The 18429-nt window shown below is 39.3% G+C and overlaps 2 protein-coding genes across 7 annotated transcripts; one reads left to right on the top strand and one right to left on the bottom strand.

Annotated features, from left to right (window-relative positions):
* Positions 1-231: 231 nt before the first annotated feature.
* Positions 232-3115, bottom strand: LOC128264474 (dual specificity mitogen-activated protein kinase kinase 6). The gene is made up of 5 exons (XM_052999961.1): positions 2758-3115; positions 2279-2669; positions 2043-2175; positions 1783-1985; positions 232-1052 (listed from the first exon to the last, which is right to left on the bottom strand). Exons 1-5 carry the CDS (start codon positions 2814-2816, stop codon positions 834-836), a joined length of 1005 nt encoding a protein of 334 aa, XP_052855921.1. The 5' UTR covers positions 2817-3115; the 3' UTR covers positions 232-833.
* Positions 3116-3565: 450 nt separating this feature from the next.
* LOC128264456 (dual specificity mitogen-activated protein kinase kinase hemipterous) lies at positions 3566-17951 on the top strand. Of its 6 annotated transcripts, none has more exons than XM_052999924.1 (10): positions 3566-4629; positions 7417-7898; positions 7964-8143; positions 8957-9177; positions 9259-9414; positions 11998-12506; positions 13150-13590; positions 14240-14836; positions 15898-16363; positions 16425-17951. In XM_052999924.1, exons 1-10 carry the CDS (start codon positions 4215-4217, stop codon positions 16561-16563), a joined length of 3606 nt encoding a protein of 1201 aa, XP_052855884.1. In that variant the 5' UTR covers positions 3566-4214; the 3' UTR covers positions 16564-17951. The 6 variants fall into 6 exon arrangements, with proteins under 6 accessions (XP_052855884.1, XP_052855883.1, XP_052855887.1 ...); XM_052999923.1 differs by having other exon boundaries at positions 15823-16363; XM_052999927.1 differs by lacking the exons at positions 13150-13590; positions 14240-14836; positions 15898-16363; positions 16425-17951 and adding an exon at positions 11109-11130 and having other exon boundaries at positions 11998-12220.
* The last annotated feature ends 478 nt before the right edge of the window (positions 17952-18429 follow it).

Here is an 18429-nt window from a genome sequence, read left to right as displayed (position 1 = left end):
ATATTTTTTTGCGATAGAAACCGTTAAATATTATACTTTTCTTTAAATTTGTAATCGATGCTCTTAACCTTCTTTTATTTATGAGTAATCTTTTAATTAAATTGAGTTATCAAAAAATGCAATGTTAGGAAACATACCAATTTTTGATTTGAAGAAATTACCAATCACAATTAAACTTTGCAATTGTTTACGTCTTAACGCATATTTTTAAAAACAAGTAGTCACACAAAATTTCAGCATTAATTAGCTATTTCACGTAATATATATTTGTTAAACAATTATAATTACAATTACACTTTCTGTTCGGCTATTTTGGTGTTCAAAAAGTTTACAATTTATCATTTAAGTTTAGTACGTTTTTACATTCATTGCTTGCTTGCTTTCGTTTCATTTTTGCTTTCGTAGACTTAGCTATTATTGTTTTAAAATATATATGTTTAAATGTTTTTGTTTTTTTTATTTAATTTTTAAGACAGCAGCATCGCCAGCTGGGAGGCACGGTTCGGTTATCCATTTTTGAGCGTTGCAAGGCGAAGGTTGCATATTGCATGTTGCAGATTGCTAGTAACGGTTATCTTGCTGTTGCTTCTCACTTAAATTAATAATTATGCAGTTTTAATTTTTGAATCTTTCGGTTAGCTTTAGCTGATTGCTGTTCATTTTCCTTGGATTTCATTCATATATTTTTTTTTGATTTGCTGGCACGCAAACGGGGACACACATTATAAAATGTACGAAATGCATGCTAGAAGAAGACGGCGGCAATTTACACGGGCACGAGCACGGCTGAGGGGTTCAAGGGTTAACCATTGACCTGCTACCCGGCCATTAACCTACTGCGCCGGCTGAGTGTCAGGCAGGTCCAGTATCCTGGCCACAAACTCAGAGATGTCCGTGTTGCGCTGCAGATGCTCCACGATAAAGCTGTGCTTGAGCAGCTGCTCGTAGTTGGGCCGCGCCATATACTCCTTCTGCAGGCTGACGGCGATGTAGTCCTCGAACTCCGGCGAGAAGGTTCCCGCTGCCAGACGCGGTGGATCATCCTCAACCACCTGGAAAATAAATCATAATAGTTTATAACGAATTGGGGAAAAGCTTATACTTATATATAATCCTTAAAATACACACACAACCGAGATGTGTTGTTTATAATTCAAAATCCAGACTTAGTTTGAATAAGGGTTCAATAATCAGAGTTTTATAGACTTTAATCTTTGGCTTTCTATTCCCAAAGCCTTTTACCCCAAAAATATTTTAAGAGATTACTAAATTTGTTTCAGTAAATTTAAACAAAGTTAATATTACAATTAAATTGTTTTTAAGAATTAGTTTCTGTTTGCTAATTTATATGCGTTTTTGTTTAATATTTTAAATTGCACAATTTATTTTGTTTTCCTATATAGCAGTTTGAATTAAAAAAGATAATTTAACATATCAGCAAATTTTTAAAATTACATTTTAGGTTTAATAGCAAGTTTGTGATTGTTAAAATCACACTAACTTTACGCAATAGGCAAATTAACTTATTAACTTTATATACTTGGAATTAGGAATTTACAAGTAAGTAAAGACTGCCTTTTTTCACTCATCGACACAATGTTTTAGTTGTTGGGATTTATAAGAATATATGGGGTATTCAACCACAAAATGATTCATTTTTATGTTTACAGGCGATATAGCTGATATATGATTACTGTTTTCCCATGAAATTGCGCCAATTTAGTGGAGCAAAGCCTTTTAAGGAATTTAAAGGGGGAATATGACCCTATTTGGAGCACTCACCTGTCGCAGTTGTTCGAAGGGCGTCCGCCAATTGTCATACGGATATCGGCCGGTGGCCATTTCGATCATGCTGATGCCCAGCGACCAAACATCCGACCGGATGTCGTACTGCGCCGGATTGCCCTGGGGGTCGATGCGTTCCGGGGCCATATACGGCTTGCAGCCGGCATCGATGGTCTTGGCAATGGAGTCCACGAGGTAGCCTAAAAGTCAGCCCAAGATTAGCATGAAAGGGGGGAGTAAGTGTGAACCATGCTCACCTGAGATGCCAAAGTCACAGATCTTGACCTGACCGGCCCGATTGATCAGTATGTTCGAGGGCTTGACATCGCGATGGATGACTCTCAGCTGGGCGTGCAGGTAGTGCAGCGCACTGACCACGCTCATGGCAATCTGTGAGGTGTATACAGAGTAGAGTGTAAGTAAAACGGGGCGATTCCCAGATCCCAGATAAGATTAACCCCCATCTTCCCGGACCGGCTCCTCCCCAGCTGACCTTGCCCAGCACGCTCTCCTCCATGCGCAGATCGTGGCGGAAGACCTTCGGATAGAACTTGTCCAGGCTGGTGCTCATCACCTCCATGCAGATCCATACATCGCCCTCGCGGTACATGGCCCCATAGAAGTGCACCGTATAGGGGCAATCGCTGGACCTCATCGATATGTCCAGATCCATGACAAGGCGGTGCTGTTCGCGAATATTGACGGTCATGGGTATACGTTTGACGGCCAGCACAGTGTCCGTTTGCCGGTGGCGCATCTTTTCCACGATGCCATAGGCGCCGCGTCCCAGATCGCAGATCTTCTCCAAACTATCCGCATCGATGTCGAAGGTCTGATCGTCAATTTGGATGGTGGCGCGCGAGTCCAAGTTGCGTGGCGGGACTCTAAAAGAGGTGGCATGTTAACCAAGTAGGTTTTCCCAGTTATTTCTGGCGGAGATTACACCGACAACGGCGGTGGCGGATGACTTACATGGCCTGTTCCGGCTCCTTGGAGATGGAAATTGGTATTGGTCGCGGACGTCGAGACATTTTGGCAATCCTCTTTGCTATATATTATCCTCCTCTCCGTTATCCTCGACTTTCTCCGGCGTTTTTGTGGCGCACTCTCTGTGGACCCAGAGGATTGGATTGCAAGACCTATTGGATGTGGATGCAATTTCTACCGCATTTGGGCAGGACTTGATTGATTGTGGCGTTTTTCAAACGCTTTTTCTCCTTTCCAAACTGCACTTTGTCGGTCACATACACACACACATGCTCCGCCACTCGTGCCCAACACTATAGCTATACTTTGGCACCCTGCACAGCACTACACTTAAGTTTAGTGAGGACGTGTCGCGATATTAATTTCCCGGCACGACTAGCTAATTTTTTCCCTACTTATCACTCACCAAGCAATAAATCAATTATCGAATGATCGAATATATTTAATTTTAAAAAATCTCGTTTTTCTTCATTTTTATTTTACTAGTGCTTTCGCATTTGAGCATTGTCGTAAAAAAAGAGTGATAAATTAATCAGATTAGATCACACCAATGTTTGTTACATATGTCATCCCTACCGCAATATTATTGACCCATCGACGCATTAAGATTTTGTAGAGTTATCTTATCTTTTTTTATATTTTAATGAGTTATATCCACATGTATTTTTTATAATTTAGTTGAACGACTACTTAATATTCCGTTGCCTTGACCATCTCTGGTTGTGTTATCTTATCGGTATTTTCGCCCCAATTACCTGGCATGTTTTAGTGTATTGACTAGAGTTGCTCAGTATATTTCTGTGGTGACGCTGCGGTCACACTGTTTTGGATTGTACACGCGATTTGGGCAGCAAAATCGAGCAAAACCGAGCGTTAGAATTGTGCCAGTGATACCGCCGCCTGCGGCCGCAAAACAAAACGATCACCGAAACCCAAAAACCCAAAAAACCGACCCGTCAAAAGGACAAATACCCACGAAATATCCTCCCAAAAAAGGAGGAAAAAATCGCAAGTTGTTGTTGCCATTGCTGCTGAAAAAGAACGAGAGAGAGAGGGAGTGTGTGTGTGTAAGTGAGGCTATCTCTCTCCGACGCACAGTGACAGTGTTTTCCTTTTTTCGATTTTGTTTTTGTGGCCGCCAACAACAAAAGTCCAGCGATCCGTTATTTTTGTGCAAGTGTGAAAGTTCAACGCAGCGCCCCTGTGTGTGTGCGGGTGTTGGTGTGTGTGTGTGCCGCCAAACAACAACAAAAACCGCGCACAACAAAACAAAATTCACACTCGCGCATTTGTGTGTGTTTGTGTGTGTGAGAGAGAAAAATCGAAGAAGTGCCGAGAAAACAAATTGAAACAATATAAACCAATCCAATAGTAATACAAATTAAATTCAAACAAAAATCTAGTGTAGTAATCCAGGCATCGAAGGACTTAAACAGAATAATATGTCCACCATTGAGTTCGAGACGATCGGCAGTCGCCTGCAATCCTTGGAGGCGAAACTTCAGAAACAAAATGAGTCCCACGGTCAGATCGTCCTTTCCGGTGCTCGTGGTTCAGGCGTTTCCAGTTCCGTTTCCGGTTCGGGTTCCCGCGTTCCGCCACTGGCAACATCCGCATCCGCAGCCACATCCGCCGCCCACATACCGCCCTTGGGCTCTGGAATCAGCATAGCCCAGCGGCCAGCACCTCCAGTTCCTCAGGCGGCACCAATTGCCACCGCCTTGTCCTTGTCCACATCCGCCTCTGCATCCGCATCTGCCTCATTCGCATCCGCAGCCTCGTCGCCGGGCGCCTTTGGCGGAGCATATACCCCGCCCACAACCAGAGTACCGCGAGCCACGCCCACTCTACCCATACGTAAGTCCTTAGTACAAATTATATGTACATGAATTACGATAGAAGATACTCGGATGGGCTATCTAAATGACCCCTCAAAATTCTATATTTAATAATGGTACAGGCAAATAAATCCTTGATATTTGTACGTACCCAACTTCATGGAGAATAATTACATCCCAAAGCCTATCGATAAGGAAAAACGAATCTCCAATATTTACACATACCTAAAGTCATGGAGAGTACTCATTAAAATCCTTATTAAAGTAACTATTTATATTGCAACACAAGTTCCTAAATCTATACCTACATAAATTAGTGAGGAGTGTCAACTATATGGGCTTCTCTAAAGACAAAGATTTACTTATCTCAAATTTCATTTCTAGTTTAGCATATGTAGCAATGCTAAATCCGTTCTATTGTAATCTTTGGGTATTTCTTACATTCAAATTTTAAGATCACTTATGGGCCCATGCTCCAAATCCCGTCTTCAGATATTACAATTCCTATAACACAAATTTTAAAAGTTACCTTTCCACATGCCAATTTTCAAAAAAATACTTGCTTGATATCAGCCCTTAAAATTTTTCTTTAAGTACTATTTGTTGGTATATTTGTAAACTCTGCAATTTAATGTTCTACATTTATTTTGTAGTAACGGTAGCGACCATAAGTCCTTTATCAAACACTAAAGGGATTCTAAATCCGTTTCAGAATAAAAATAACACGTACTTTCAAATCCGGTAATTTTGTCACTGTGGCCTGAAATCTTTATAATCCCTAGAGATTTGTAAAACACCACCTAATCATGTTCCAAGAAATATCAAACTCACATAAAACGGCATTGATAAAAGTTCAACATGACTCGGGAGTTCCCAGAAAGATCGAACTTTAAACAGGTTAAATCTTTGTTGAGCTTCCTTGACATATGCAGATTAAGTGCTAATATGTTGACCACAACTGTAGGCAGTTTGTAAGTGGTAATAAAAGAGGAGGGCTGAGAAAAATCGTGATCCCCAAAAATGGTCACCAAAAATCTATATACACCGAAGCGCCAACCGCAAGCCACAAAACCATCTTTTGTCCGCTTATGTGTAAATATTTTGTTAATAAATTGTCATTGCCCAATGAGCTGCCGGTGTTTGTGTGCTTGTGTATTGGCTGTGCGTGTGTTTAAATTGCGATAAGAAAAGTGCTCGTTTTCTTGGATGGCTTTTGCCTTTGGTTTTGAGTATTTGAATTCCGCTAACAAAGGGCAACCGCTATCGATTCCCGACTGCATAACAGCTGCTCATAATCCCCCATTCCAGCACCCATCAACCCTGTAAATACCCCTGCGTTTTCCACTTTTTCCCCGGTCTGTTTTTCCGATTGCATAGATAAGACAGGCGGGGCGGCAAAGTGCGAAAACCAAAAGCGAAGCCAACTTGTTTTCGGCCTTTGTCAGGCCCCAAAAATCTACAGTGGAATTAACAACTGTGCACCGCGACCACAAATTTTCGAGTCGATTAGATTAACAATTTCTGATATATAGACAGTTTTTCATGAACGCCAAAAAATGGTTAATGGGTTTTTGAATAATCGAAAACATTACTAGTCGATTAGATTAGTGGCTATAGTTTCTCTGAACGTGTATTCCACTTTTTGAAAAATTGTTTTTTTTTCTTTCTTGAAAATATTTTCTTATTATCATACATTTTCAAAAGAGGTGAACAAATTCATTACGTCCAATATATACATAATACCTATATTGCTTCAAGTAATATTGAAAATAATTTAATTTGATTTGGCACTTTTTTTTCAAACCCATAATTTTTTTTTTTAATTTATGTAAATACCGCTAGTATTTTGACCTCAAGTGTGTGTGGGTGCAACTTGTCGGTGCCACCCCTTTTTCCACCCGACGCCCTTTCTCTTTCCCTTTCTGTTCTTCTTTTTGACATATATTTATGTCTCGTTTTGCATACTTTTCTTACTGTATTTTCATCGGCCATCAAGTGTTTTTTTCTTGTTTACTTTTTTGTTTGTTTATTTATTTATTTACTTTTGCGCGTGTGCGACTCTCCCTCGCTCTGCTTTTCGCTCTCGCTCTCTCGTTGGTTACTTTTTGGCATTTCCGGAGTAATGTCTTGATATGCCCGTTGCTTTTGTTTTTTTTTTTTTTTTGGGTCTCACATTTCCCCTCCTCTGCCCCCGACCACCCACATTCATCGGCCGTTTTGCCTCGTCTCCTCTTTCGCATGCTTACAAATAACGCTATTTTTTATGACTTACTGTTGTTGTAGTTGCTAATTGTTGATTTGAATTGTTGCCATGAAAAATAACTTCGCAAACAAAAACAAAATTGCTCTCATTCTCTCTCCCTCTTCACGCACCCACACACACACGCACACACATACATTTATTCAAAATGGCACAGTGGGCAATAATCGGTATTTAATTATATTTTCATTGTCTGAAATAGTCTATTTTTTCATAGTAGTTAAGGGTTTCTGAGATGGAAATATAAAGGCTTGGATCCCTTAAAATAGGCAATACATTTTGGATATGAGCATTTTTTCCATTTTCCAAAAAAATTCTTCAGCCCCATAGTTAAACCAATTTCTTAACATATTAAACTTAAAATAACAATGTGATGCTTTTAAAAACACAATTTTATTATTTTAGTAATTAAAAATGTATAATTATTAGTAAATATAAATTATTGATATTGAATTATGTTCAGAATATTGATGTAAAACTGTACAATGTACACTATCCCTTTCATCACGAAACTAGCCACCTGTTTTATTGTTTTTTCTCTTGCAGCCTCAAGCGGCAGCGGCATTAACCGGACGAGACCTGTGATACTGCCGCTGCCCACGCCGCCGCATCCTCCGGTTTCGGAGACGGATAAAAAGCTAAAGATAATCATGGAGCAGACGGGCAAGCTGAACATCAATGGGCGGCAGTATCCGACGGACATCAATGACCTCAAGCACCTGGGCGACCTGGGCAACGGGACCAGCGGGAATGTGGTGAAGATGATGCACCTGTCCAGCAACATGATCATCGCCGTAAAGCAGATGCGACGCACTGGCAACGCCGAGGAGAACAAGCGCATCCTGATGGATCTGGATGTGGTGCTCAAGTCGCACGACTGCAAGTATATCGTCAAGTGCCTGGGCTGCTTTGTTCGTGATCCGGATGTTTGGATCTGCATGGAACTGATGTCCATGTGCTTTGACAAGCTGCTCAAGCTCTCCAAGAAGCCAGTGCCGGAACGAATCCTTGGCAAGGTCACTGTGGCGGTATGTTTAAAATAGTAATTTGATTTATAGATTACAACTAATAACATTCCACTTTAATTTCCCAGACGGTCAATGCCCTGTCCTATCTGAAGGACAAGCACGGGGTCATCCATCGCGATGTGAAACCCTCGAACATTCTGATCGACGAGCGTGGCAACATCAAGCTCTGTGATTTCGGAATCAGCGGTCGCCTGGTGGACTCCAAGGCCAACACTCGATCAGCCGGCTGTGCAGCATATATGGCGGTGGGTTTACCTCAAAGATCATAACTTAATAAGAGGGCTTCAGGCAGGGTCTTGTAAGACTTTAGCACATTTAAACAGTCACTAAATAGTTTTAAACCTGCACTGATAAAAAAATGGAATAGTAAAAATCAAGATCTGAAAATATGAAAATATAATATTAAATTCAAATATAAATTTAAGTAAATATGGCAAATATTTGGTTTTAAATATTTCCTATTTCCTATTCTAAAAAGCTTTGTTCATAGCTCCCAATAAGTAGTTTGCTAAGTTTTTAATACCAAGTTTTTAAAACTACTTAATATATTTATATATATATATATATATATATATATATATTGCTTTTATATCAACATTTAACTCAATGGGAGTTTGCTAATAATTCAATAATTCAATTCTGTAATGTGAATTTGTTTACTTTCAAGCTCACAGCTCATTAAATTTCTGAGAAAATATATTTGGTCTGTGTAGATTAATCGGTAGGTGTCATGACTTATGTTATTTTAATAATAATGAACGTGATCGGGAACGTGTATGTACGCAGGTAGATTTTACTTTGGCGATATCAGTAGTCAATCCCAATCGAGCTATTCCAATAGGCATACAACTTGCAAGTAAAACATTTGAAAAATTTAAATTGAACTGAGCTTTAATTTAGTGAGTACTAAGCAAATACATTGTACACGTGTGGTAAGGTTTAGTTTGGCATTAAATACATTTTGATTTTAAAGTCGGTAGTGAGCCATATATTTTTCTACTGAAAATATAATTAAATTTATAGTATATTATTTACTAAATAACTTTTATAACTTACAGCCGGAGCGGATCGACCCCAAGAAACCAAAGTACGACATTCGCGCCGATGTGTGGTCGCTGGGCATAACGCTGGTGGAACTGGCCACCGCGCGATCCCCGTACGAAGGATGCAACACGGATTTCGAGGTGCTCACCAAAGTGCTGGACTCGGAGCCACCGTGTTTGCCATACGGCGAGGGCTTCAACTTTAGTCAGGAGTTTCGCGATTTCGTCATCAAGTGGTGGGTGGTGCTAATATATTGCCTAAACATTTTGGCCATTTTACAACAAAACAATTGTTAATTTACAATCTTTACTTGCAGCCTCACAAAGAACCATCAGGACCGACCCAAGTATCCGGAGCTGCTGGCGCAGCCCTTCATCCGGACGTATGAGATAGCCAAAGTAGATGTACCCAATTGGTTTCAGAGCATCAAGGAGAACCGGCTGCGTGCCAATGGCGATCCCACGCTCCAGAGGTGAGCCCATCCAGTGTCAGAATCCTCCGGCATTGTTTCAACGACCCGTCCGCTATTCCCGGCTGATGACGTTGTGCCTGTTGTGGATGAGTGTGAATAGTGGATGTGTGTCTGATAAGAGTGCTGTCCGCTTTGTATTTTCCCACTTTCCGTTTCCGTTTTCCATTCTTCGTTCTTTGTTCTCTGCTTAAAGCGCTTCTCGATTCCAAAACAGGTAGGAGAGGGTAAAAAAAGCTGGAAATCTTCAAACTATTCCTAACAGAAGGATGGGTTTCCAAAATTCATGTTTTCTCTAGCCAACTAATTTAAACTGCTTGTTCCTCTTTTTAGTTTTGTTTTAGTTGTTCTTTTTCTTGTTTATTTAACTCTTGTTTTTCTGCAATTTTCATTTTTCTGGTAAGGCTTAATAACTTAATAAATTCACACTTAGCTACTTTCCCTCTATCATTTACCCTTTTTGGCATGATTATCCTTTTTGTATACACTTTAAGAAGGGAAACCACTTTATTGAAACAACTAAATTTGATGAAAATTAGCTAGCAATTAGATTCTAACTGGTTGTGCGTGATCGAATGCTCTTTCCAAAGCAGTTAATATATCATTTTTATTGCAGCAATTTAACAATGCGTTTCAAAACGATTAGAGTTTAATGTAAATGTAATGTAATGTTTGTGATATCACAAACTTAGAATACAAGTGAAAGTTACAAATAAGTTCAAATGTTTGTTTGTTTGTTTTTAAGTTGACTAAAATCAGTTTTATTTAATGCAAATGTTGATATTATGAAGTAATAAAATAAATATTCTAATGATTTATATTTATATAGTGTGCGTAAGTTGAAACGTACTAATGATTGACCTTGGCGGTATTCTTTGGAAAGAGCATGTTTCCCATAACCCAGTTGTAGTCCGCTATTTACGCAACTATCTGTCTATCTTCTAGCAGTCCTCTACCTACTTAGATCCTTTACCAAGTAATCTAAGGAGAAACTAAAAATGTATTATGAAATTATTATAAAACATTTCTACATTTTTTCTCCAATTTTGCGTTTTTTTTTTTACATTTTTAATTTGAGTGTGTGTGTGCGATGTTTTTATTTTCCTTTTTCATCTTTTTTATTACCATTTTTTGTAGGTTACCTAATTCCTAATACCATTTCTTAAACAATAATGACAAACAATAAATGAAAATAAACATAATCTAACAAAAAATAAAAGCAAACGAAAAAGATGAAGACAAAACTATAAACAAAAACCAAACATTAAAACCTATCAACATAAACTTAAAACAAACAAAAAGCATTCAAGTAAAACTTGCAACCATCAACTCTATATACAGATATATAAAACCTAAATATATATTTACCTATATATAATGATAATGCCAACCAACCATAACTACTCAAAAATTCTATAAAAATTCCTCCCAATTAAAAGTAAAATTCAGTAAGTACGACGAGTTTTTATTCTTATTATTAGCTTTCTAATTATGTTTTTATTAGTTAAGTGTAACCGTTAATCGTTGTAAACACGCCACATGCTCTGCTAACTATTATTAATTTATTTTAGCAATTGGCATTTGTTGATTTTTTGGTTTCGGTTTAGTTTTGCATGTTCCGACTTATTTCTGAGCTTGGCTTTGGCATTTGGTTTTCGTATTTATTTAATTTCTGCTTTGTTTATTTACTCATCTAGAAATGCTCATTCACCAGAAAAGGTAATTTGACATTGTTTAGTTATTATGCTTAGCTTTAATTGTTGTATGTGTCGCTAACAATTTTCACAACATTTTCATTATCATTTTCCATTTGTACAGCGCATTTTGATGTATTTATGCTTAATTTATGGCCCTTTACTAAAAATTACCTCTTTTTTTGTAATTGGTAAGATTTTTTATTTTTAAAAATGTTTTTCGAAATTACTTAATAACTGACAATGTAGTTTATCGTGAACTTATGATTTAAAATTAATTTTAGTTTTATTTTTTTTTTTCAGAAAACTGGTATAAAGTAATTTAAATGATTTTAAATTAGCTTTGATATTTGAAACATCATATTTTTTTATAAAATACCAATTTTTTCTTTTGAACATTTATTTAAATCACAAATTGTTGGCTTTTTTTCTTACATCTTTCACTATTTTGTTTTTAGGAAAATGTGATTTAAGAAAGCAGTTTTGAGCAAGGATAATTTAATCCTGTGCAGCCATTTCTCGCTTTTGCTCCTTCTGTGACCCTTTCCTGTGTTTCACCTGTCGCTTACACACACAAGAACACACACCACACACCCAAGTCACACTCATCGAATTGTATATACAAAAACACATACACATAAAACATTCACATTGCGATCACAGCTCAATTTATGTACATGTGCCCCAAAAATCATCCAGATCCCGGAAACTCCTGTCAATCTCACAATATCCCAGATATTTACTCTCCTGTAAACACCCAGACAAAAACAAATTCACACACAACAATCCTTCCTTCTGCCATTGGCGTACATTTGAGTGTGCTCTCACCCATATTGGTCATCCAACCAACAAAAATCCACTGAACTTAATCGAATTGATCATTAATTTGCAGGGCAACGGCGACTGGAAGTGGAGTCGGTTCTGGTTCCGGATCTCTAGCAGGATCAGGATCAACAGGTGGGGCTATAAAATATGGTAGGGCGATGCCGTTTATGGCGCAGAGTCCCACAAATCCGCAGAAGACAATAAAAGCAACGCAGATACCGAGTTACCAGCAGCAGCAACAGTCGCAGTATTTCATGCAATCAGCCACACAACTACCTCAAACAACAACTACAACAACAACAACAACCACAACACCGACGGCAACGACAAACTGTTTCGGCGGAAGCGGAAACGGAAACGGTAGAGAAACCAGAAGCGGAAACGGAAGTGGCAGCGGCAGCGGGGGAAGCAGTAGTGCCAGTCCCCTATCGCCACCAAGCGGAGGAATCAGCGATCTTAACCGGCTCTATCGCAAATCGCCGTTCATGCAGCGGAAACAGAGCAACGGATCCCATCATCTACACTACAAATTCAACGACGAGAGCCCCAAGAAGGAGTCCATGTTTAGTAGCATCGGTGGGTTATAATCCATACGTTGTTAAAGACCGCTGATCAAGCATAACAACATTTCACACAGCACCCTAACAGTAAAGATTTCTACACTTTTTATTTATAATTTATAAACATATTTTTCTTTACATTATAATTAAAATTTATAAACATAGTTTTCTTTACAAGCATTCACTTTAAGTAAAACCAATGATCAATCAGTTTGTTGGGAAATTGTTCCAGAAATCAAGACGAACCAAACAAACACAATTTAAAATCACACATTTTTAAAATGCAATATAAAAAAAATTTATTCCAAATTGGTTATGATTGTTTCGTCTTGATTCGCTTTATATGCTAACATAACAATCTGGAAAATTCTGGAAAAAATAATTATTCGTCTATGACTTAAATATTGTAAGCAAAAACATAATAATTTCTTGATCAAAACAATAATAAATATTTGTTGAGCTATTAAATAATATCTAAAGAATATCATTTTACTATGGCATTATTACGCTATTACATTTTTTAACATTATTAAAATATGTTGATATTGTACCTTTGTAAAGATCATTTTTCGAAAACACTTGTGAATTTTGGGAATATCAAAATTCAAAAACCTTGCCAATGTGCCCAAATTAATGCTTAATCGATTATTTAATCGCAGGACAATCTATTCTACGCAATCTGACAACATCGCCCTTCAGCCAAAAGAAACACAATTCAGCAGCAGGGACTGCAACAACAATACCACTGCCGCACAACAACCAAACATTATTCATGGATGCAGCCACATCAACAACAACAGCAACAACGCCGCCAAATATTGCAGCTGCAGCGCCAACGACAACGCCAGCGACCACGCCCACTTGGCGCCTACCAGCGGACAATTCCCAAGCCTACGACGGCTGTGATAGTAGTAGTAATGCGACCACGACCTTGAACTTGGCCCTCTCCTCACCCTCCCCCTCGATGACGCGCAAGCAGTTCCCCACAGAGTCGCCGACCCTGCAACTCGCCAGTCCGCAGCAGCAACAACAACAACAGCAACAACAGCAGCTGCAGCAGCAACCACAGCGATTGCAGCCGGGCAATCAAAGCCCCATAGGTAAGTGCCCTCAAAATCTATACAATATTTAAAATATTTGCAGTTCGATGGGTAGTCAAACCACACTAAAGTTTACAAGTATTAAATGTCAATCATCAAAGGAAGGCCAGTTATTGGGCAGTCTAAATTCGGTCTATAATCGTTCGGTCTTAATTTTTGAAGACACCAAAAATTTTCTAAATCGAACAATTATTTCAAAAGTTATTAAACAACTAAACTGCAAGCAGCCACGTAAGTTTTTCACAACAGATGACGCTTTCGACTTTGTGGTTTGCCGCGCGATTAGAATTGCTGGCGCCATCTGCCGGAACCATATTTGTTATTGGTTAACATAGTGATCATAATGTTCCATCTTGCTTTATTTGTATATATATATATTCCAAATACAGTAAAAAAAAGAGTTATAAAAGTAAAAAAAAGTTCAAATATTTACACATTTTTCTAAATAATTATTACCCACTATTAAATTTTCAGTATTGAAGGATAAGAATTATTACTCAAGGGATTCAAAACCAAATAAAAAACTAAAATTACTTAGCTCTGTTAGAAATACCATAAGAAATCCCATTGAAAATATTTAGGGAACATTTTATATTTTAGGCGATTTTAGACCTCGTTAACCAACATATGCTCTTAAATATCTTTGCAGTGCTGCAGCGCTTCTATCACCAGCAGAATCAGCTGCGCGAAAAGGAAGCGGCGGAGCGGTACCAGCAGCAGCGCCAGCAGCCGCCCGTTGGAGTGACCAGCACGAATCCGTTTCACAGCAACTATGTGCCGCCGCCGCCATCGACGCACTCCACCTCTAGTCAGTCCTCCACGCAGTCGACGTGCTCCCAGATCGCCGTCAATCCCGCCAGCCTATCGCCATCGTCTGGGTCTGGTATAGCTTCGATAGGAGGGGGATTGGGAATAGGATCAGGATCAGGATCAGGAACGGGAACGGCAACAGGATCGGGGACAGGATCCGGAGCAGCTGGTCACTTTGGCGCGGGCGGCAGTGGTGAGCAGTTGCAGTACCAGCCGTTGCCCATCGCCGCCGAGGCAACGGTCACGAGTCCCACGCTTCTGCCCCCCAGATCCCCGGATCAGCAGCAGCAGCAGTCGGACTGCGGAGGACCCAGCGCCATGGTGGCCAGCAAGCTGAGCAAGCTGTACGCACGCCGCCAGCTTTTGGGCCAGAGCTCGAGCAGCGGGGCGAGCAGCAGCAGCCTGGATGGCTGCAGCCGGGAACAGCACGATGCCGGTGAGCCATCAACCGATCCACTGGCTTATTACTTATACGCTCAGAAACAAAATCGTCATCACATTTTGTAAAATCCTATCTGGCAGAATTAAAATCTCTGAGTTTAGGAGTAACAATCGAAGTATCATTGCTTCGAGAATTTTTTTTTCATTAAATCAATATTTTGAAATTTAATAAGTCTTATTAAAATGTAGTAATATTGCAATAATTTAAATATTTTTTTTTAAGGAAGAGATTACGTATGATTTTATTTTTTTATGGCAAAAAGTCATCAAACAAAAAAACAAAAACACATCAAAAGATATCAAAAAAAAAAGGTCATAATAAGATGTCTTCTTACCCTTAAAAAAAATAAATTCATAATTATGAATTTTTTATGATTTTAACAGGCAAAATTCGTTTTGTTCACCTTTTTTTTTTTAATAAATAAATAAATGCACAATTACTCTGCTTCTTCCTAATTAATAAGTAATGCGATAAAACTACATTTTTTAAAGATTTATTTAATACACCTTTCCAAAATGTTTGCCAATGAAAAAAAAAACTAATTTTGCCTTTTAGAAACATTTTTTTATATGCACTTTTTGTAAAGCTATTTTTTTTCTTCTAATTATTCTATAGATTAAAGAATATTAATAGCTTTTTAAATATGACTGTGACTATGGCTTTTAAAAAACATCAACATACAAGTGTTATATTTGTAGCTCTTAAATATATACAAAACAAACATTTTATTTCTGAGACCAGCTTTTTTTGATTTCGCTTTGAACACTGCTAAGTTGCGCTTGTATTTATACATTTTCCATTTTCGTTTCGTTTCTTTCTCTCTTCGTTTACCGCACACCAAAAACCGCACTCTGCACGAATGCACTGCATCACCATGAAACCACGAACCACCACCCTTCATCACTCAATTCATGCATCATCATCGAAAAAAAACGATCAAACAAATGACCAACCAAACAACCAAACAACCAACCGAGCAGGCTGGTTCAACACTCTCGCCGGCGCCATGAAGCGACAGTTTGCCACCTATGTTAAAACCCAATTGAATTCCACAGCCACGTCGCCAGTGGCGGCCAGCATGGATCGTGATCGGGATCGGGAGCGGGAGCAGGAGTTAGTGCATCCGCCGCAGCCGCCGGCTTACAGGAGCATCGTGAACAACGGCAGCGGTGGCGGAAAGTCCTACTACTATCGCACCTTGTCGGCGGCCAGCAGCAGTAGTAATACCAGCCAGAGCACCTCGCCGACGACGGAACCGCTGCCAGGAGGTGGCACCAGTAGCTTCCTGCGCCGTTACGCCAGCAGCGGACCCGGCATTGGCATGAGCAGCGGAGGAGGAGGAGGAGGAGGAGGCAGCATCAGCACTCCACCCAGTCCGCACATCTTGGCCGGACTGGATCGCCGGCACCGAAGTCCCGATCCCCCGCCGCGCTACAATCGCGGTCAGTCGCCGCTGTTGCTGCGCAAGAATCTTCTAGAGCTGAGTGGCCAGCCGCCGGGCTCACCACTTTTGCACCGCCGGTATGTTCACTCCGTCCTGCTCTAAATCATGCCTAATCTGGGCCCTCAATCTCCTTTGCAGATACGTTTCGGCTTCGCCGCCCTTGCCGCCACCCCGTCGAGGATCTGAAAGTGTGCCGGGATCACCGCAGCACTTCCGCACCCGCATCCACTATACGCCCGAGCCCCAGAGACGCATCTACCGCACGATAGATCAATGAGTAGCGCTGCAAATCATGGTCATGTGATGCTGGTACGGCTTCGACGACGATGCCGCCAGTGCTGCTGTCCACGACGACGACGGGGAGCAGATGCAGGAGCTACTGGAGCCCGTTTCCATGCCCGTTTCCATGCCCGTCTCCATGCCCGTCTCCGTCGCGTCAGCAGCCGGCGACTCGCTGTCGATGCCGATGACATATGCAGATAGTCTGGGCACCACCAAGTCGTCCGGGATCAACCGGCGGCGATTTAGTACCGGACGACGGACGTGTTCGGCCAGCGGATCGTATGCCAGCTTGTATTCGGACAGGGACGAATGGCCAGGAGGATCATCGACGGCAACATCGACGACGACGACGAACAGAGCTGGATATCCGTGGACATGTGATTGATGACAAACGAAAGTGTTCAAAAGTCTTTATATACGTTTAAGTGCTTGAGCCCCAAGCGGCGATTCAATTGCATAAGCATCTGCTAAACACTTAGTTTCGTTGCGCAGCTCCAACTGTACATAGACATTTATCTGTAGGGATCTATATAGAAACATCCGATAATAGTGCAATAGTTGAAAAGAATTCTGTTCGCCCAGCCCCCCTGTAACCAAAATTCTCTTATATATATATATATATCTTTATCTTTATCTTTATCTGTGTCTGTAACTCCTTTGAATGGCAACTCTGTAATCAAAACGTTAACACTTTACATAACGTAAATTATTGAACCGTAGCTCTAAAAACAAAACAAACAAACATAGCTAATTCGAAATGGGGAAAATCCAAGAAAAAGAATGAGAAATTCAAATACTTTGTAGCTTTGTATATAGAGAGGAGGTTAAGTGCAAAAGTCGTTGCATTTGGCTGTCTGCAATTTGTTTTAGTTTATACATTTCATTACAACATCAACTTGTGTGCTGAGTGGAAGGGAAACCAACAACAAACAAAACATTAACAATGGAATTATTGTACTGATTATTATAATTGTTTAATTTATTATGTAAGCGGCAACAAGCAAAAATTCAAATTCAAATTCAGTTTTCGTTTTGTTTTTAATTTAAAAGAGGGGGGAAAGTTGGCTCTTCCTTCGGCCAGTTTCGTCGAAGATTTTTACAACTTTACCATGGATTTGGAAATTTTGGATTTGCTGTTTCTTGTTTAAACGCAATACTTGTATTAAATTATTTGGCAAAAAAGAAAGAAAAAGAAAACCGATGTGGGTGAAAGTTATAATAATTTAAAATTTGTTAAACAACTTCAGGAACCGCTTATTAAAACCCGAACCTATTTTTTAATTTCTTTAATTATTTTCTAGGGGTTTCCACGTTTCTATATTCCACGCTTATATTTATATATTTTAAAAACATAAGAAAGGAACAATAAATCAATAAACCGAACATTCAAGTGTGTGTTTAATTTAGATTACAATTTATTTAAAATATTGTTGGTACTGGTCGTTTATTAAAATTTAAAATGCCTTGTTTTCAAAATGACAAGAAATCGTTTACAAAACAACGCAGAGTTTTTTGTAAAACAAAATCCCAATACGAAATCGGATGTCTGTAAGAAAACTGATGAGCTTAGAAATGAAGGGTTTTTGCACTGATATTTTTAAAAAATTGGCGTTTCCAAAATAACTGGTAATCAATTCAATTTAAAAATCCTGGAATTCTGTAAGAAAAAATAATGGTCACATTTCGTTTTCCAAAAAAATTTGACAAGAAATCGACAGAATTTACAAACCAAGATTGAAACGCACACTTTACATCCCAACTAAAAAACTGAAATGAAAACATTAAGGGTTTTATTTTTTTGATTTTTATTTTATTTTTTTCCTGTTATGCTTGGCTCTGGCAATTACAACATTTATTTAGT

The sequence above is a fragment of the Drosophila gunungcola genome, unplaced genomic scaffold, assembly GCF_025200985.1.
Source record: "Drosophila gunungcola strain Sukarami unplaced genomic scaffold, Dgunungcola_SK_2 000071F, whole genome shotgun sequence".
NCBI lineage: Eukaryota > Metazoa > Arthropoda > Insecta > Diptera > Drosophilidae > Drosophila > Drosophila gunungcola.
The sequence above is the reverse complement of the archived record's forward strand: the minus strand, read 5'-3'. Positions and strand labels throughout refer to the sequence as shown.

Excerpts from the sequence above, each read along its gene's own strand:
- LOC128264474 (XM_052999961.1), bottom strand. The coding sequence starts at position 2,816 with ATGTCTCGACGTCCGCGACCAATACCAATTTCCATCTCCAAGGAGCCG. Across the intron at positions 2,670-2,757 it reads AAGGAGCCGGAACAGGCCAT|AGTCCCGCCACGCAACTTGG; the intron begins GTAAGTCATCCG and ends CACCTCTTTTAG. Across the intron at positions 1,053-1,782 it reads CCTTCGAACAACTGCGACAG|GTGGTTGAGGATGATCCACC; the intron begins GTGAGTGCTCCA and ends TTTATTTTCCAG.
- LOC128264456 (XM_052999923.1), top strand. The coding sequence starts at position 4,215 with ATGTCCACCATTGAGTTCGAGACGATCGGCAGTCGCCTGCAATCCTTG. Across the intron at positions 4,630-7,416 it reads CACGCCCACTCTACCCATAC|CCTCAAGCGGCAGCGGCATT; the intron begins GTAAGTCCTTAG and ends TTTCTCTTGCAG. Across the intron at positions 9,415-11,997 it reads GGCGATCCCACGCTCCAGAG|GGCAACGGCGACTGGAAGTG; the intron begins GTGAGCCCATCC and ends ATTAATTTGCAG.